Here is a 21,696-nt window from a genome sequence, read left to right as displayed (position 1 = left end):
ATGACTAATAACTGATTTGAGGGCTTGCTGAGCCCTTTTTTTGGAGCTGTTTTCTTTCTTTGGTGTACATCTGCCACTCAGCTCTCACCCATGGCTCCATGAAGCTGAAGTATACACTGAGGGATTCATAATGCTCAGAGGGGTTCAAGCTGCATCACAGAATTCCACAGTGCCCCATAGAACTCTAAGAGAGGGGGCAGTAGAAGCAGTTGGAGTCCTGGTATAAAAGCCTTCTTGCAAGGTCCTGACTCTTTGCTCTTCGATCTGAGCAGAGGGGCAAACTGTGTAGCTCTGAGCTGGGTCATTCTTTCTCTGACAGCCAAAGCTGCTTTACTTTTTTAGACCTTCAAGCAAGATCACAGTCAATCTTAGTTTAGCTATCTAGGTTTAGAAAGAAGAACATTAAGGGGCTTAGATAGGAGGTTAGCCATTCAAGTTACATTTCCCCCTTTGGGGGGAGGGGCTGCTTATTTGACATAGCTGTTTTAGATAGCTTCCCTTACCTATCAACCCTAAACCATTTCCCCTTTCCTATTCCTAGATATCATTAAACCCTTATCATCTATGAACAGTGTCTGGATACAGATAGTTTGGGGAAATACTCACATCCTCCATAAGCTGAGTTCCTCTTACTAGTGGCTCTGAAGTTGATCTCAACTTCTGATTCACTGGCCTGCTCTTAAGACATCAAGCTTCAACTACTCTATCCTGTGGGGAAATAATACAGAGAAAGATATCATCATAAGAGGTTTAGCCTTTCCCCACTTACCATCTTGGCCCAGAAGTTACCAAGCTAGATTATCCTCCATTACCAAACAGTTAACTGACTTCCAACTGCTTAGAGGGAAATGGGAGGTGAAGGAGTACTTCACAAGCTCCTGCTCCTCCCATCCAGTCAAGCCTGCCTATGTTTCTCCAAAGACCAGGGATTAGGGAGACTTCATTGCCACTGACCCCTGTCATCTTACAGTTTCCCTAATCCTACAACATAGCACCCACACCCTAATAAAACTGTCTTGGAAGAAAGGCTAAACCAGCTTGAGAGAAACTGACAGTCCATTGGTGAATTAGGGGGGTGCCTGTTCCAAACATGTGAACCTCCCTGGCAGAATAGGCACATGTGATCAATTTTTTTTCCTACAGGAAAAAGGCAGGGAAGCCTGCACTGTGTAGTGTTTTGAGCTTGATCAGACATTGAAGACATCCACTATATCCTGAGTCATAGCCAGTGGGTCTCACCATGGACTTTGATGACTCTGGAAGAGAGAGAGGCTAATGACTTTTCACAATTCTGCCTCAATTAAATCCAATTTACTAACATTAAAAGACATAAAATACCATTTTACATTGTGCTATTTTACTGTCTCATTATTTTATTATTTCACTCTACCTCAAATTCTTGTGGTGACAGGAAAGTGACAAAACAGCATGTATGGGTATATTGGGATTATGGTCACAACCCTATACACAGATGACCAGATCTCAGTAGACTGAAAAAGCCACAGGATTTGGTAGCTCACTGGGTGCCTGAGCAACCTTTTTTTAAGAACCACATTACTCACTTTGTGGCATGAGGAATGCACAAGAAATGGTACCCTAAAATGTTACTATTTCACCCAACCTAACCATCACCTGCTTACTATGGCAAGTAGAGATCCTACCCTATAGGTGAAGCACAAAGAAATGTACAAACACTTTTGCAAAGACAATTCCACTCATCCCTGGTACATGAATGGACAACACAAAGTTCAGTAGACCTAAAAGAGGAACAGCTAGCTCCTGTGGTTAGAGAACTCAGCAGGTAATGCATCCAAAAAACATCCTTGAGTGAAGCAAGGCTGACCAGTGAAGGTCTACTTATGAAATTGGAGCTGGATATACATCTTTTGTTAGTGGTCATTGTGTTGAGGAGCACCATGAAGCTGAGGTTGGTTTTGCAATCAAATCAAATCTATTCAACAAACTTGTAGGTCTACCAAAAGGAATGATGGACTCAGGACAGTGTGACTGCCACTTGCAGGAAAGTGTCCTGTCACCATCATCAGTACATAATTTCCTGCCATGACAAATCCTGAAGAGGTTAAAAAAATGTAATGACCTGGAGACCCTAGTTAACACTGTGCCAAAAGAAGACAAGCTTATAATTCTAAGTATTTTTAATGTGAGAGTAGGCACAGGCATTCAGATGTGGCAGGCATTTCTTGTGAGGAATGAGTACAAATCAGCAACAGCAACAAGTCACTTGCTCCTGAAGGTGTGTATTTCATGACATTCTCATCACTACTACTATCTTCTGCTTACATAAATGCAATAAAACTTTGTGATTGCACCCTCACAGCAAACACTGACATTCAATAGACTATACCATTATCAGAAGAGTCAGACAGGATGGGAGTGTGATGAAGGTCATGTGTAGCTCATGTAACAATAAAAGCCCCCCCCCCCCTTAATGAAAGTTTATAGAAGGGAGAGAGAGAGGGTCTGTTGGTGATACTCTCCTCCAGTACTCCCTGGGGCCGAATACACACTGGGAGACATTGAGGGGGTGTCATCCCCAAACTGGGTGACCTAGGTAGTCATGCCACCCCATAAGAGTTGGGGGCAATGCTTCCCTACAAGAGGAGGTATGTGGCACCCCAATCCAATTCTGAATAAGGATGAGGTTCACTCAAACTTCCCCCAAGGTTGGTTAATTTCACAAAGGGTGGTCTGGCTCAAAGATGGAGTCTGCCAGACCAAGCTGAGGTTCCTCTCTCCCTTATTGTCTCTCAGGCACACAGAGGTTCCCCTCTCCCTTATTGTCTCTCAGGCACACTGGAATGCTATCTGACTATTAAATTTTTATTTTTCATATTCAAAAATTCTTTTATTATTCACAAGTCAGGGATTGAGGAAAGGGGTGAAGGGCAGAGGGATTTTGGGGTGCCCTCTTCACTATTCCTTTGGGGTCTGTCACTTAGGTAGGAACCCCAGTGGTTCCAACTCTTAAACTTCTCCCCCTCTTTTCCCTTCCATTTCTATTCTTTCCTATAATTGTAAGCTTTGATTGAAAAGGGTCTCTCAGCAAGGTTGGGCAATGGGCAAGGGAGACTAAGAGATTGTTCCCAATGGAGTCCAAAATCTTAGCTGACTAGATGGTTGTACTTTTAAAGGATGAGTTGTGTTGAAATGACTATGATCAGGGAATCAGGGTTTCAATTTCCAAAAGAAAGGTCTTCAGGAAATCCTCCAGATCAGATCAGAACTGGATTGTCCACCTCCTCACTCCTCCCAGCCCTCAATTCAAAGACCACTCTTTCTTCTCCTCCTGGGAGAAAATCCCCAGAATCCTCTGCTGATCTCGACTGTCAGCAATTGTCAGCAACTGTCTTCTCCTCTTTTGGTTCCATTCCCTTTGCACAAAATCCCATCCTTATAGTATCCCTGTTTTGTGTGGTGGGACTTTATCACTTGCCCCCCACATCTCTTCTAAACTTTGCTGAGAAGTCCTAGGGAGTGTGGGGGAAGGGGGACTGGGCAGAGTAATCAGAGGGATCAAAGAATCCTTTAACATCTCATTTCTTAGAGAAATATGGGAATGGGGGGGCTTGGGCCACATGCATCAATATTTCCTATTTCTATCTTATGTTCCCCCTCCCTCCAAAATAATTCTTATCTTGTCTTATCACTATACCTATTATCTATCTATTCCTATTCTAAGACAGGTTTTGGAGAGATTGGTAGGGGAATGAGGTTGCAATTTATAAGACAATATTTCCAGGGTGTAAAACAATTTTGTAACAAGAAAAGTTTTTCACTAAACACAATGTCTAAGTTTACAGTGTAACAATTTTCCTATCCTTAAACTCTTCTAAGTTATCATTTAACCTGTCTATGATTTTAATAGAATTTTAACTTGTTTCTATTTTGAATGTATAAGTTCATCAAGTAATGCAATACAACTATCTTATTATTCCTAGCTGTTATCAAATTATCTTTAAACTACCTATGTTTTAAATGCAATGTTAGTTTTTATATTGCGAATCTATTTTAGTATGTTAATACTCTTAGTTATCTAACCAACTACACTAATAAAGTTTATTCTTATGCTTTCCCTGCACTAGCTCATTAAAAATTTTGAATATCCCTAGCCCATTCTGCCCTTTCCCTATGTCTAATGTCCTAATTATCTGTTAAACTGTTAGTATGCTACCATATTTACATGGTTAGGGACTATTATTTACAATTCTACTCTACTTTTCCCAACCTATGTTATAGGAATGTATAAAATTTACATTATTTACACTATGGTATGTTTGTACAAGCATTAGTACAGCATATTGATGTTAACCAGACAAGAAAATTGCTTGATCTTCTTATGTGGTTAAGATCTTATGAGACTTGCAACTTTACATTATAAACATATATACATTTTGTATTTACACAATCTTTAGATACTCACCTATTTACATGAGGTCAAGACTAGATATCAGTTTTTTGTTGTGTTTTGTGTTCTCTTTATGTACCATGCGTGCAAAATACTCCTTTTTTACAGTTGTCAGTTTTGTCCAAGTTATTTTTAGATTTCTCTTCTATTTTGATGCTATGTACTGTGGTTTCATTTTTCCCTAAAGTGTGAGGTTAATTTGTGTTTTTGTGCTATTGCTGCACTAGTCTTACGTAAACCATTTCCTTCTGTCCTCTTCTTTCTGCAATTGTTCATTTTTACAAAGTTTAAAGTGCAAAGGTTTTTAAAGTGTTCTTTTTATTGTACAGTTCTTGATCTTTTCCTTCAGCTTTGATGATTCTCTTCTTTGTTATTTCCTTCATTTTTTCTCTGTCATTGTCATAGTGGCTTGTCTGTCATCTACATCTTGTTGGACAGGATCTATCCTTTAGCATTGGAACTTATGGTGTGGTTGTGTTATGATTATTTTGTATTTTGCATTTCAATCCTCAATCCTCAGCACTTTCTGTAATTTTTCTATCTTGATCTGATTCTGGGTGTTTTGCAGTTGTGTCTTTTTCTTCAGGTTTCACATGGGCCACGTGAAACTATGAATCTCTTCTTTCTATTTTTATTCTTGTAGGGGTAGTGAGCACAATTTGATAGGGTTCTAGCCATTTGGGGTCTGTTACTGATTTTCTTGTGAAGTTTCTTATGTACGCTATGTCTTCTGGTTTTAAATTATGCAAGTTGTAATCCAGGGGAACCCTCTGTTGAATCAAACTGAATTAATGGAGTTCTGTGAGATATTTATGCAGCTCACAATCTGCCCCCAGCATTGAGAAATATGTGATTTTGTGAACTCTCCACTGGCAAACTGGTTGGCCATATAGCATTTCAAATGGGGAAAGATGTAAGTCCCCACTAGGTTTACTTCTCAGATACCATAACACTATTGGCAAAACATCTGTCCATTTTAGATGAGTTTCCCTACAGACTTTGCCAATAAGTATCTTAATTTCTCTGTTGAATCTTTCTACCTGCCCAGCGCTTTCTAGGTAATAAATGGTGTGATAATTCCCTTCTATTCCTAGATTCTTGTAGAATTCTTGGAGTATTGTATGAGTAAAATGACTCCCTCTGTCTGACCTGATACAGTTGGGTATGCCAAATCTAGGAATGATTTCTTTCAGTAGGGATTTTATCATGAATGCTGCATTGTTCTTTTTGGCAGGGAAAACTTCTGGCCACCTTGTCAACCAGTCAATTATGACAAGTGCACATTTGAATCCTCTAACTTTGGGCATGCATTTATAGTCTATTTGCAAGCATTCAAATGGCGTGTATGCCAAAGGTCAGCCTCAGAGAACTTTTTTCCTACAAACTCCCTGATTGAACTGCAAATAGATCTTGCATTTTTTGCAAACTCATATGTCACAGGAGGAGATTCTAAGTGCTAACCAAAAATGCCATATGGAATCGATTACTGCCTGGGTGCCATAATGCCCTTTTTCATATATGACATTGCACAATGGGTAGATAGAGCTTTTGGCAAGATAGGTTTGCCTAGCTCAGAGAACCATATCCCGTTTCCTAAGTTGGCCTCTACAATTTTCTTCCAGTCCTGAACTTCCCTTGGGCTATAGGCTTGTTTTAAATTGTCCTCTTCCACTAGGGTGAAATTCAGAATATGGATAGGGCCAAACCTAGCTCCATACTTTGCTCTTATGTCCACTCTATGGTTCCCTAATGATGTGCTATCTTCTCCAAGAGTGTGGCCCTGGCAGTGCATGACTGCTATTTCTTTAGGTAGTTGCACTGCTTCTAGAAGTTGCAGAATGATGTCCCCATATGCAATTTCTTTTCCTTTTTATGTTATAAATCCCCTGTTTCCAGATTTGTCTGGTGGCATGTAGGACTGTAAAAGCATATCTGGAATCTGTGAAAATTTTTATTCATTTGCCTTGTCCAATTTGAAAAGTTCTTGTTAAACTTAAGATCTCTGCCCCTTGTGCACTCATATTTTTTGGCAAGGATGCATATCATAGTGTATCTGTTTGAGTTACAACAGTTGCTCCTGTGTATCATTCTCCTTCAAACATGTATGAAGAATCATTTGTGTACATGTTTAGGTTTGCGTTTTATAGGGGAGTGTTCCTCAAATCTTCCCTAGTCTTTTGCACTAGTTAATATATCTTGGCAGCTGTGCACTGGTTCTCCTTTCATTGGCAAATCTGGGATCAGGGTGGCTGATCTTTGCCATGTTTCAAGGTTATGTTCTTGTTCCTTAATAACACGATTTCATATTCGGATAGCTGTTAAGATGTAAAGGATTGTAAACTGCTGTTTTTAAACATGTTTTCTATTTGATGTGGAGAATACACTATTAGCTTGCATCCAAGAACCAATTCAGATGATTTTTTTTTATCATGAGGGCAACTGTGGCTATTGCTCAGCGGCATTGAGCCATTTCTCTGGCCTCCATATCTCACTGAGAGCTATAATAAGCCATGGGTCTGAATTGTTGTCCTAGGGTTTGTACCACTATTCCAGAAGCTACTCCTTTGTCCTTGTGGACTAAAAGATGAAATTCTTTGGAGTTCTGAGAGTGGGTGATTTAAGTATTGCAGTTTTTAGTTTTTCTATTGCATGGACATGTTCTCTTGTGAGTTTCAGAGGTTCTGAGACTATCTTCCTGATTAAATCTGTTAGAGATTTAGGTATTAGACTGTACCCAGGAAGCCATTGCCTGCTGAACCCTGTCATTCCTAAGATTGCATGTAGTTGTTTTTTGGTTGTTTGATTACCCAGCTTTTGAATGTCTGCTACCCTTTTCTTGGAAATTTTTCTAGTGCCATTTTCTAAGACAAACCCTAGATACTCTACCCTTGGAATCACCCACTACAATTTGGCTTTTTACATCTTGTGCCCTCTCTTTCAGAGTTCTTGTGTGAACATCTTTCAGAGATGTAGTGTAAAAGCACCATATTAATTCAGTGGGCCCAAATACTATAAACGACAGGACTAGTTTGATGAAAATTATGGGGAAATTACAAATTTACTAAATAACAACTGTAAACTCCATAGGATTTGCTAGCAGGATAGTTCATCTGTATTTGAGAAGGTAACTTTTAACTCCATTAAAAGTAAAGTGGAAATGAATTTTAGAGAGATGTAGGATTCTTTGCTCAGTAAGAAACCAAGTGAAATTCTGTTCTACACTGATTGTAATAACCCAAAATGTTCTATGATGCCCTGAAAGCTATTTATGAGCCAAAGACCACTCAACACTGATGAAACCACATTGATTGGTGATAAAGATATACTTCTAGAGATATGGGTTAAATATTTCCATAAGATTCTCAACAGAGGGGGCATCTAGGTAGCTCAGTGGATTTAGAGCTAGACCTAGAGACAGGAGGTTCTGGGTTCAAATCTGACCTCAGACACTTCCCAGCTGTGAGACCCTGGGCAAATCACTTGACCCCCATTGGCTGCCCTTACCACTCTTCTGGCTTGGAGACAATACACAGTATTGATTCCAAGATGGAAGGTAAGGTTTTTAAAAAAAAATTCTCAACAGATCATCATCAATGAATGCTAAATCCATTGACTGTATACTACAAGTTGAAGTCACTCCCTCTCTAGTCAAACTTCCGTCTGAAAAAGAGATTTGAATGCCATTAGGCTCCTCTTATTTGTCAAAGATTCTGGTGCTAATTTCATTCCAATAGAGATTTACATGGGAAGGAATCCACTGTTCATATAAAAATTGACTGAAATCTTTTGGGTTATATGGCAAGAGGTGTCCATTGCCAAGCTCAAGGCTGTTTCCCATCTCTGAGAAGGAAAAGGAAATTGATTGTCCTATGAAAATCATGGGGAGGGTAGGATATCTCTCTTTTAGTCATTACTGGAAAGAATTTTATCACATTCTTCTTTGATCCTTCCCCTGGAATATTGATTTACCTGAGAGCCACTGTGACTTCCAAAGGACCAAGGAATGATTGACATGGTGTTTGCTGCCTGTCAACTCCAGGAGAAACAACAGGAGCAAGTCAGAGACCTGTATACAATGTTCATTGATCTGACCAAAGCCTTTGATATTGTCAGTCATGAGGGCTTGTGAAAGATGGTAGCAAAATTTGGTTGCCTGGAGTTCATCAGTATTGTATTGTATGCCAGCTTTCTGATGGTGTGCTGCATGGATTCTGAGTAATGGATAATGCTCTAAAATTTTCCTGGTTACCAATGCAGTGAAGCAGGGGTACCTGCTGCTTCCATGCTTTTTAGCATGTTTTCCATGATTTTGTCAATGAGGATGAAAACAGCATCAAAGTTAGCTATTGCACTGACCTTGAAAAAACCACAAGCCAAGACTAAAATGGAGGGACAGTTGGTGCATTACTTTCTGTTCACAGATGAAGGTGCACTCAGTGCATCCACTGATCTTGGAGTACGGGATCAATTCTTTGCTGATTCTGCTAATTTTGGCCTTATAATTAATACCAAGAAAACAGAGATTCACCACCAGCCAACACTGTACCTTTCATATGTGAAGGCATTGGTTACAGTAAATGGATAAAATTTGAATGCTATGGAGTTCACTTACCTTGGCCATATACTTTCTGAGGAAGTTCACATAGATCATGAGTTGACACATACATTGCTAAAGCTATCTCAGTGTTTTGGGAAACTTCAAAGGAAAGTTATGAAAAGAAGATTAGGCATTCTATCTAACTGAAAGTCAGCAGAGTCATTGTTGTGTGACTGTATTTTATTGACTTCATTATTGTATGCCCATGAAATGGATAGTCTAGTGGCATCCTATGCCAAGAAACTGAATTGCTTTTATTTGAATTGTCTTAGGAATATTCTGAAGTTCATCTGGCAGGATAAAGTGTGAGGCACTAAGGTCCTTTGTCAAGGTGAATTGGCAAAGAATTAAGACTATTGCAGAGAGCACAACTCCAATGCATTGGCCATGTGGTTCAAATGCCAAACATATGCATGATTGTTTTATGGAGAACTCACATAAGACAAAAACACTCGCATGGAGGCCAGAAGAAGTGAAAGACACTCCAAAGGTCTCTGAAGGCCTCTGGTATTGATTGTGAGACATGGAAAACATTCATTCAGGATTGCCCAGATGGCATGCCCACAATAAGGGACTGCATTCTCTGAGCAAAGTAAAATTGCAGTAGCTCAAAAGAAAACAGTAGATGTGAACCTTTAGAGACATTCCAATCCCAAATGATTATATGGGCTATTTGTGTAATACCTGTAATAAGAATCTTTTAAGCTCATATTAGTCTGATCAGCTACAGTCTAGCACACTGTACCTTGACATTTAATTTCATTCTTCAAGAGCTTTATTTAATCTTCCATTACCTGTTTCATTTTTCTAGATACTATGTAGTCATTATAGAAAATAAGTTTTTTCTCCTTTGAGTCACATTGCTTGCAGTTGTTACTGAAACATGATCTTATTCTTTCAGGAGACCTTTAGAACTACAATAATGCTTTAGGTTAGCTTTTGTTTTGATGTGCTTTTTGGGTGGGGTGCTTACCCTTGCTTGTTTAGTCTCTTTCTTGGTTCTGATGTGACCACCCCCTCTTTCTGAGTGTTCAGCCTTGAGGCTTAGAGCACTGGTTCTTTTGAGTTCTCTCTGATATTTCAGAATGAAATTTTAGGGACATTAGAGTGCTTTTGGGTGAAACCTCAGGGCTGCCATACAGCTTTCATTAATTCTATTCTGTGAGGTTTTTAGGGTTTCCACTTTCTCATCTCTATGGGGCTTTTGGACCTCCCTACATCTTTTTCTAGAGCTTTTCACTCTTCTTACCTCTGGATAAAAATCCTTATAGATGCCATATATTTGGCCTTTCATTCTGAGTTTTTTTTTAATCATTTGTGTTGTGACTGGCTTTGCTTGTAGTTTCCTTTCCTTACTTCCTGTGGGCTTCTTTCTCTAGGTAGTTTTGCAATTCTAAGTGAAAAAAATCTTTTATTTTCTTATTGGCTTCCTTGATTGTTATTTGACCTGGTGCAGACTTCATGTTCTGGCCTTAATACATGAGTAGTATGCTTCTTGTTTTGAAAGCCATCATGGCTAAAAGTCTCCCACAAATAAACAAAGTTCTGACATTTGAAAATATGGTATGAATTGGGTTCTTCTGAGCCACAGCCTTGTAAATAACTAGGATAATTTAACTATATCTTGGTGAACATTTGCATACAGGAATTCTAGTTTCATTGAAGTAGGGAAAAAACTCTTTACAGTGTAATGTAGAAAGTTTAATACTTATTGCCTACAAATTCAAGTTGTTTAATTGCTGCTGCAGTAAGAGCGATTCTTTCACATAACTTTAATTATTTAGGTGATGGATTATCACATTGTAGAAAGAACACAAGGTTTGGAGTCAGTGGAATTGGGTTTGACTCCTGGCTCTTCCATCTCATTATTTGTTAATCAGCTGAGTCACTTTGTCTCTCTACCTTTTAGTTTTCTTGTTGATAAATTCACCAACTTGGATAAATTAACCTCTATGATACCATCTACCTCTAAACAAATGATTCTATGAATCCATGGATAAAAAATTGAGGAAAGGTCTAATTAATACATGATAGGCCATATTTGGAGTACTGTTTTTTTACATTTCTATGTTTATTGTGTAAATTATTTGACATGTTTTAAGGAAATAAGAAAGACAAGAAAAAAATTTGAGTCAGACAAATATAAATTGTACTTTTCTTTTCATGAAAAGTGTTGGGTTCGGAGTTAGAGAATCACTATTTCTATTCTGTCTCTTCTAGTTGCTATGTGTGTAAGCTTGGGAAAGCAAGTTAATGTCTCTAGACCTCAATAACCTTGTCTATAAAATGAAGGACATAAATTGGATGGCCTCTAAAATTATTGCACAGTTCTATAAAAATTTTAAAAATCAACAATTTGATATGATATGTTTTTAAATTTTTCCAAAAAAATGTTGACTTGCAAACCAAATTTATTAGTACAGTTAATAATAGCTAATTGGGTTAATTGCCAATGGATTTCTGCTAAGACAGCTAATTGCTTTTTTTTTTATTCTAGGATTTCATGTTTTTTGAATATACTCCAAGGAACAACCGCCATCACCATTGAAGGCATTAGTAAGAACAACAGAATGTCAGAGTTGGAAGTGGCATTAGTGGTCATTTAGTGAAATATATCCATGAGCAGAATCATCTTATAGACCATCCCTTGGAAGTAGCTGTCCATACTCCAGGTGAAGACCTTCAGTAATGAGGGACATTGTACCTCCAGGAATAGACTATTCTGCTCTGGCACAGCTCTAATTGTTAAGAATTTGTTGTTGTTGTTTTTTCTTATGTGGGGTAAATATTGATTATATTCTCTGTAATTTCCACTCAATACTCCTACTATTACTCTCTAGTAGTAGGTAAAACAAATCTAATCTTTCTTCCAAATGAACTAAAGAGGGGGCAGCTGTGTGGCTCAGTGGATTGAGAGCCAGGTCTAGAGATGGGAGGTCTTAGGTTCAAATCTGGCCTCAGACACTTCCTATCTGTGTGACCCTGGGCAAGTCACTTGACCCCCATTGCCCAGCCCTTACCACTCTTCTGCCTTGGAGCCAACACAAAGTATTGACTCCAAGATGGAAGGTAAATAAGGTTAAATAAATAATTATATTTAAATACTAAAAAAAACAAATGAAGTAAAGAAATACCTGAAGTTTTAGAAAGCTATCACATCCTTCTTATTTCCCATGTTTCTATTATACTTTCACCATCATTATCCTTCACAAGTTCACTTTGGGAAGTAGTCTCCTCTGTTGTCCTGGTAACATTCTTGATGCATTTGTTAATAGTTCATCAAATGCTAATAACCCTTAGCTTTCCTGTGACTTATTGGCATATAACACTCTTCTTAGATCTGTCTTCATATTATTCAAAATAAGTATTCAGGGAAAAATGGAGGCTTTGTATTTCTAAGTGATAACAGTGAAATTATCCTTCTCATTTGCCTCCTTCCCCATCATATATTTTTCTTTTGGCTTTTCCTGAAAGTTATTAGTATGGTTACCATAACATAAATCTAGCATCTTTTGAACATCATATTTTTATGGATCTATGATTGTCATTATTCTATCCATTTAATACAGAAATCAGCCTTTTCCTGTGTCTTTATCTGTAAAATAAGGGCATCATATTAGATGGCCTCTTCCAGCTCTAGATCTATGATCCAATAATTCACCCATAAATCCTCTATAGGGATTCCATTAATATGCTGGGTGCTTTCTATATCTCATGCCAGTGATCTTGTGTAGATTACTCTTTTGCTTGGTAACAGTCTACCTCCTTTTCTAGTCATACATCTTTCTGATGATATCATTTGCCATTTATTTTATAGATTTGTTTGTTGGTAACATATTGTATCCTAGACACATAAACCACATGCCCATTGGTTAACAGTCAAATATTATTTTTCAGAGACCATGGTATTTTCTGTGACTCAAAGTTGTTCAACATACATGTGGACCTTTACTTTAGGGGAAAGTACAGGATTATTAAAAGCACTGTACATATGGTCAAGGGCAATTTACCCCACTCTCTTCCTCTTTTTTTAATTTCTGGGTTAAGTTTATTGGCCATCCACTGAAATTATCCAATTCTATGAACAATGATCAATTATGTAGCTTGACCACCTAGACTCAGTTCATTGGTTAGACAGAAGGTTATTATCCACCCCTTTCTTTTTCCCTAGCCAAGGATTTTTTTTTAACATATGTGATCTTCTTTCTTGTCCAAAAGCCTTTGAAAGTCCTCTGTTTTCTATAGCCTTCAGTTAATTGTATGGATATAAATATATGGTCTGCTATAGGATCTATTTGTAAGAGATTGATTGTTCCTTTTTATACCTTTGTCAAGATATTTGTGATTCTTATGTAGACTTTTTATAATTTTGTTTGTTGACTTTGTTAAGATTGGATAGTAAAGCTCATTGTGAGTTAGCAATATGAATCAGCAGTCAAAAAATTTAATGTGACCTCGGGCTTAATTAAGAAGCATAGAACTTTGATATCTGTTTTTTAAACATTTATTTTGGGGTACAGCTGGGTGGCTCAGTGGTTTGAGAGTCAGACCTAGAGACAGGAGATCCTGGGTTCAAATTTGGTCTCAGACACTTCCTAGCTGTGTGACCTTGGGCAAGTCACTTAACTCCCTAGCCTAGCCCTTACCACTCTTCTGTCTTCGAACCAATATTTAGTATTGATTCTAAGACAGAAGGTAAGGGCTTTAAAAAACATATTTTTAATGCAAATAGTTTATGTAGGTAAGATTAGAGTTGACTCAATTGTTTGACAGCTTGTATTTTTATTCTTCATTCTAATTTAATATTGATTTTATTTTGCTTTAACAAATCAGTTTTCTTCTTGTACCAGTATAAAAATGATTGTCATAATTGGTAAGTTAGCTCTGACATTTCACTTTTATGATATTATATGGTGCTGACCATGTGTGATATCTCCTACTTTTGCTTTTGAAGAAAATATTCATTATTGTAAAAAATACTCTGATGTATTCAGTGGAGAAAGTGCTGTATGTAGAATCCAGTAAGCCTGAGTTATACTTATGACAAAGTGGGGAAGAGTTCGGGTCTTGGACTGCTAACACAGGTTTAAACCTTACCTTTGAAACTTCCTAAATGCACTACCATGACTGAGTCATCTAAACTTTCTGAAGCTTAAGGAAACTCTTTTTGACTTATCTCCTAAGCTATGAGTGCATTTCTGTGTGCATCAGTATTCCACCAATGAAAGCAAATATCTTGGATATATTATTGCCTTTGGATTCATGATGAAAGCCACTTCACTGCTTTCATTTGCTTCTCCAAGGAAGACCAGATTTCCATTAAGCTGCCACTATCTTTAATTTTCTGGTTTCACTTTTAAGCAAGAATGTCAAGATTGATAGGGTTCAGTTTCTCCAGTAAAATGTTTATTCACTGGTCACTAGAAAGGCTCTTGCAGCTAAGTTCATGTTAATACTGTTTTAAAAATTTTATGATGTTGACCATCTTTTGACTCCTTTTTATCTTTCTTCCATGAATAATGCAAAATCAGAAGGACATCATATATAGGAGATCTTGATTTTTCAAAAATTTACATGTAACTCTATGTTCAGGCTATCATTCTATTGTACTAAGATCCTTTTGGATCCCAAATTCTTTACATAATATATTAGATTTCCCTCCCCTGGCTTTATGTCATCTACATTTGTGATTAGCATGCCATTTATGTCTTCAAGACATTTATTAATATGATGAATACAGCACCAACCCTATGGCTCTTCACTTGAAATATCTCTTTCATTTCAGAAGTGAATAATATCAAAATTCCAATTTCAAATTAAATATCTCTCAAAATTCTAATGATTCACAATCTCTTGGAACAGCTTCCTCTCCCTAAAACTTAGGAAACACGGTTTGGGAGAACGATACACTCTCAATCATCTTCATATGAATTATTCATTTTATTTTCATTGACTGCAAGTCCAATGCATTGATGGACAGCCTAGCTGGATTTTAGCTCTAGTAACAGGAAGAAGGAACTTAGAAGGGATGTCAGTTAGACTACACAAGATCAGAGTTATTTATAAATGTGTCCTTGAATATGCCCTATTATGGCTTTCTTTCTCAGTTGTTCCTCTAGGGTAAAATAGATTGCAAAGAGTTCATACCAGGAAGCTGAGACAGACATAACCTACTTAAAAATGAAAGGAATGCCATTGTAGAAACTAAATGGAATTTGGTCAGTAGAAGTTAAGGAATGATCAGGATGGGATGGCTTATGAAGATGGGTGTATAACAAGAGTTGATAGTGTGCCAGGTGTTAGAAATGATAGAATTGACCCAAAGTCAACTTGAGTTATGACTTACTGACCTCAAAATGTTCACATAATTTTATATGAAATAGAGGGTCTTTCTATTACTAAATATTTAAATGAGAATAAATTGATAAAAGCCCAGCAAGATGAGGTTGAATGACTCAACCAGATCCACACTTCCAGGATCAAACAGCTTTGCAGACTGGGAAAATGCCATTCTACTTTTTTTTTAATAGAACACTTGCTAATTATTAAACTTGAACCAATATGAATATGAAACAAATTAAAATTAGGTTTATGAACAGCTACCTTAAAAAAGAGAGGAGGATGAGGCCAAATGATTGCTAAAGTCCCTTCTAACTCTAAACTACACCCCCCCAAAAAAACCCAACAACTTAGTATTAAAAAAAAAGATAAGGAAATTGAATCACAGGGTGAGGGACATGTTCCAATAACAGATAGGTATCAAGTGGCAGGGCTTAAATTTGAACCCAAAGCCTATAATGATAAGTTCATTGTGCTTTATTTTGCACAACAATATAACTCTTCCTTTATGAAAAAGGAAAATAAAAATGTACGTGCTTTCAAAAATAATTTCTGCTTAATGCAAAATAATAAACCAGTTTTATAGTATTTTTAAAAGAGTTGATTCTGGGAGCAGCTAAGTGGCTCAATGGATTGAGAACCAGGGCTAGAGATGGGAAGTCCTGGGTTCGAATTTGGCACAGACATTTCCTAGCTGTGTACCCCTGGGCAAGTCACTTAAGCCCCATTGCCTTGCTCTTATCATTCTCCTGCCTTGGAAACAATATACAGTACTGATTTTAAGGGAGAAGGTAAGGAGTATTTTTAACATGTGTTTCTTTTATTTCCTCTCTCATATTAATATGTAAATACTTCTTCCACCTTCTCCTACCCAGTGGGTTATCCTTTGAGTCTATAATTAACCCCAAAAAAGCTGTCCAGCAAAATTAATCAACATACCAACCACATCTAATAGTATATGCAAACTATATTTCATTCTTTATTTTTTTAAAGTTTACTCTTTCAACATATATTTTTAAATTCAGGGAATTGCAATGTAATGCTACATTATTAAGCTTTGGGAAATTTGGATGCCATTATTTTTTTAATAATGATATATTAAACAAAAAGTTAATTGCATAGGAATAATATTAATAAAAACTTCAGATTTTATTGTTTAAATTGCTTGGTAGTAACTAGTGCCTTATATTATGAATGTCTTGTGGCCTTCTCTATAGAAAATGCAAAATTTCCGTGTAATATTTATGTGCAATATGTGTACAATATTTATCTGTATGCAATATTATTGTGAAATCCTTTGACTTATCATTGCTTACCAAAGTACTTCTGTGTGTGATGCTAGTTTATATTCTACTTCTCATGTATGCATTTCTCATTGGAAACTAGAAATGTAAAATTGTTCATTTGGAATAAACAAGTTGTATTTTATTCTCTGAAACAGTTTCATGTCCTTTACTTCCCCCAAAACACAACCCATTTCATGAAATTCATTTCCATGCATATTTATTTTTTTGACCTGAGAAGTTCCTTCTTCTCATTGAAGACTAGACAATTTGGTAAGTAGTTAGTATGTCATTTTTTTTCTTTATGCATGTCTCCTCTCCCATTTAAATTGTCAACTCATTACTTGTTTTATAATGTTTTTTCAAGAATCTTTGCTTTATTTAAAAGCTGGAACAGATAGTCACTATGATCTTTTCTTCAAAATGAACGTATTTTGTTTTGATACAGTGCTGTATCTCAACAAATACCCAATTAAGTTCCAGCAGTGATTATTAAACCTGGTTTTGTCATATCTAAAAATGAGATTTTAGTTTTGAATATTAATTTCAAACTCATTTGCCACAGAATTTGTTCTACTCGATATTTTAATTTTCTCCCAAAGTTCTTTAGAACTCTTCCAAAGTTTTCCTCCCCTGATAAAAGACCACCTCCTGCCCTCATGATTTTCTCTCCTGTTTGGAAGAAAAAAAAGGAAGGAATTTATAAATAACCAAAATCTGACCATAAATATAACTTGTAGAGTCAGAGGAGCTTTTGAATGTCATTGATTTTCTAATACAGCCATTCTTTTCTATTTCAAACTAAATAACCCTAGCTTCTTCAAAGACTATTGATATTACATGGGGCACCTAGATAGCATGGTAAAGTACTGAACTTGAAGCAAGAAGTTCTAATTTTGCCTCAGTTAGCTGACACAGTTGGATGAATGCTGGTACTAGAGTAAGGAAGACTAGAATTCAAATATGACCTCAGACACTAACTGGGTAGGTCACTTAATTTCTATGTGCCTCTGTTTCTTCAACTGTAAAACAAAGATTATCATGGCACTTGTCTCTCAGATTATTAAGAAGATCAAATGAGATGATATTTTGCTAAGTGTTTAGCACAATGTCTTGCATAGAGTGGGTGTTAAACATTTTTTTTTCCGTTTCCTTCCTTGGAAGCTTACTAGCTATATGATCCTGGGCAACTAATTTAATCTCTGTCTGCCATAGTTTCCTTGTGTATTGTGAGCCTAATAACTGTATTTACCTCAAGGATTGCTGATATTATATATCTATAAATGGATATATTTATGTGTACACACATCTATCATTATGAAAATTTAAATCATTATATGTATATATGTCATAGCTATCTATTAGGTATTATTAGATTACATGATTTCTAAGATCCTTAAATGTCAAGAGGCATCCTCCTTGATGTTTTCCAACTAATGATGCCCTTCCTAAAAACAAGTTTCTAAATCTGAAGAAAATATTATCTATAAGATCAGTATAGAAGAGTGGGATCACTATCTCCTTGATCTGAATACTACACATCTATTAAACTAAGGTTGAATTAGGTTTTTTAGCTATTATGTCATACTCATATTCAATTTATTGTCATTTAAAATGTACAGAACTTTTTTTACATAAACTTCTGTTAAACTATATTTCTCACCAAAAGAATATTGTAAACAGTAATGGTAATATTGTTTGAAAAAAACTGTGTATGATTAAACTATTCTGAGTATTGTAAAGTCAAATCAACTGCAAAAGACCTATGAAAGAAGATGCTATTTGCCTACAGATAAATAGAAGTATGCATAGTATAGTTTCCCATATACATATATATATATATTACACACACACATATATAATATATACTGAGAGACAGAGATCTGTCTCTTCTGCAGTGTGGGAAGGGAGGGAAGGAAACAGCTCAGAACTTAATAAAAGAACGTGAATATAAGAAAAGAAGAAACTAGATGTCTTGCTTGTCTTTTTTCAATTGAATATCTTGTTCCAGATGGAAAACTTCATACTCATGATAAGTACGTTGAAGGTAGAGATAATTGTTCCCTTTAGTTTTTGATGTAGTTAGACATATACTCTGTCTCTGATGAAATTTCTCTTCAGATCCTTTGCTAAAATACATGTGAAACCACTGGCTCATGCTGGTCTCTTGGTTCCAGTGACTAGAGGTTGGGTTGAAGATTATTAGTTAGTGAGCCAAGGTTAGCCATTCTATCAGTGGGAGACCAGAAAAATGAGGGAAAATTTCTGTGTTTTTAAAGTACATATTGATTAAGATGGATACTCCTAATCAAGTGATCCTTTCTCTCCCTTATTCTTCCAGCTAAGAGGAAAGGATTTCTATCTCTTCCCAAAAAGTAGCCATGATAATCAATAATTCATGCATATGGGAGTAGTAATCACTTTACTGGTCTATGTAAGCCTGAGATAGGAGTTCAAGTCCCAGACTGTCTTTTCTGTTTTATATTTCTCAATACATACATATATATATATATCCTCAAAATAGCTGTAGTAGGTGATATTAATATCCCCATTTTATTGTTGAGGAAACTAGGAAAATGGACATTTCTTAACTTCTTGGAGTCACACAGTTAATAAATGTCTGTGGTTAAATTTAAATTCAGGTCTTTCTGACTCCAGGCCCCTTCTTCTATCCAACTGATGACCTAGTTGCTTCAGTAATCCTAAGAGGTCAGAATTCCCAGAGCTGGTAGTTATCCCCAAAGTTTGGAAATCCTTGCATTTATGATTTAGTGTTGGAGCCCAGCAGGAAATTTTTCCCTACTTATCTAGTCTTCTCATACTTTAACCACCCTGCTTCTCTTCCCACCTTTCTAAGGTACTGATATGGGCAATGCTAAATTAGTATTTCATGCAAAGAATTGATTGATATCTCAGACTGACTCCATTGTGAGGGAACAAGCTTTATTATAAGAGAATATAGTAATAGTGTGGCTATAAATAGTTAGCTAGCTAGTGTAGTAAGTTAAGTAAGTTAGTTAAGTAAGGTAAGCAAAGGGGTAGGGATTTTAGGGAATGCATTTTATTTTGATTAGTTATTAAGGAAGGGGTCTTTTGTTTGGGTAGTTGTTGCCCTGTCTTTTCAGGGATGTCACCTTACCCATGGTCCAATTTGGTCTGTGTGACTTTACCCATGATTCACTCTGTTTGCCCACTACCAGGAGCAAACCAAAATGTAAATGGATGCTAATGAGATGTTAAACTCCCAGGGCAACTTTCAGGCAAATTTTGCTCTTTCCGCTGCAGACTCTAAGAAAGGCAGGAATTGTGGAAAGTGAGCATTGTTTGAACTGAGTCCCTTGTGACTGGGAAACTGAACCCTGCACTTGCTGTCCAGAGACCCTCCTCCCCAATCAGGGACCAAGGTTATGGCTGAAGACTGATGTGAGGAGTCTTCTCATCACTGTAAATCTAAGCATCTCATATGTCTTATCTGAAAGGTAGCCCCATAATAGCAACTAGTTGTCATTTTCATGTTCTTTTGATTGTTTACAACTCCTTGGCAGGGTTTGTGGGACATTTTTAGCCCACATCAGTACTATGCTGTCTAGTGCCACTGACCTCCTGTCTATTCCTCAAACAAGAAACTATCTCCTGAATCCAAACATTTTCAATGGCTGTCTTCTCTGAATAGAATGCTTTCCCTCTTCATCTGTGCCTTCTGGGTTCCCTCAAGACTCAGCTAAAATCTTACTGTCAATATGAAGCCTTTCCTAATCCCTCTTAACTCTAATTCCTTTTCTCTTTTGGTTATTTCCAATTTGTCTTATGTATAGCATGTTTATATATAATTATTTGCATGTTGCCTCCTCCATGAGAATATAAGGTCCTTAAATAGTAATGATCTTTTAATTTTTTTTGTGTCCCTAGAACAGTAGTTAGCACATAGTAGGTTCTTAATAAATGTTTCTTGACAGCCTGTCACTGTTCCTCAGAGGAAATGACCACAAGGAGACTGTATTTGAAAAGAAAAATAAAGCTTAAGCCATGTCCAACTTGATCAAGGAGATTGGGCCTTGTGAATTACTCAGGTAGGAACGTCTGAGATGAAAATAAAATATTTGTTCTGTGGTCCCACAAAGCACTAAAAAGTATGATACATAATATTGGCCTGATTTGAGAGGGGGTATTGTCTGATCTAACAGTTTTTCATACCAATGAAGTTACAGGTCCATATCCAATCTATTTTATATACGGAATAATGTATTTTTCTAGAAGAGACCTTGTTAAATCCTTTCATGGGAGTCCCTAAACATAAACCACATCTAAGCTTTGTAGAAGACATTTTTCCTGGAACTCTGAAGAGGGAGCATAATGAGCTAGAAATAACAGGAAAAGCCTGATTCCTTCTCTTTAAAGTTAGCCTCTAACCTGCCTTAGTCTATATTAAAGTCAGAGACCCTTTTCAGGTAGTAATCTTAAAGGATAGGTGAAAATATTTTTTCATTCATTCACTCATTCATTCGCACATTGTATCATGATACAAACTTGGAGGCTATCAAATAACATCCCTTCGTATAATTTTCATGAAATCCACAATTTAAAATTTTTTGAGAGAAATTTCAGGAAAAGAAGCTCTCTAACTCCTTGAATCAAGAAAATGAACTGTTTGGAGATAATGTCATAAAGAGGCTTTTTTGTCAGTGTACCTACCAATCATTGGTTTTGCTTTCTCTCTTCTATTTCCCTCTTATCTCCAACTATTCCTTTTATAAAGTGCAATATTATATGCACCTCTAGCTAAAAGATCTTTAGAGATATAAGCCAGCTATGTGAAAAGATTCATTGGGGAGATTAGGCATGTAAATCTGGGAGATTTCAATATGCTCATCTCCTGATAGAATTACAGGGGGAATTATGAAATCGAATTTCTTTATCTTAACTTAATGAAGTACTTTGGAGTGCCCCTCCTTTTAATTTAATTAGTCAGGAACTTGTGAATCTTTTTGATATGAGTTCACACCCTTAGAGGCCTGAGGTAGATCCCACAGACACTGCCCTCTGGGCATGCT

At 36.7% G+C, this 21,696-nt stretch overlaps 1 protein-coding gene across 1 annotated transcript in view; it reads left to right on the top strand.

Moving 5' to 3' along the window:
• Window positions 1-11,607, top strand: part of LOC123240198 (phospholipid scramblase 4-like) — a 60,101-nt gene extending 48,494 nt beyond the window's left edge. The window contains exon 7 of the mRNA XM_044667614.1: window positions 11,521-11,607. Coding sequence (XP_044523549.1) covers window positions 11,521-11,571 — 51 coding nt within the window. The 3' untranslated portion in view covers window positions 11,572-11,607. The remainder of the gene's footprint in view (window positions 1-11,520) is intronic.
• Window positions 11,608-21,696: the final 10,089 nt, after the last annotated feature.

The sequence above is a fragment of the Gracilinanus agilis genome, chromosome 3 (genome assembly GCF_016433145.1).
Source record: "Gracilinanus agilis isolate LMUSP501 chromosome 3, AgileGrace, whole genome shotgun sequence".
In the NCBI taxonomy this organism is placed as follows: Eukaryota; Metazoa; Chordata; class Mammalia; order Didelphimorphia; family Didelphidae; genus Gracilinanus; species Gracilinanus agilis.
This window is presented reverse-complemented; position numbering and strand designations above follow the sequence as displayed.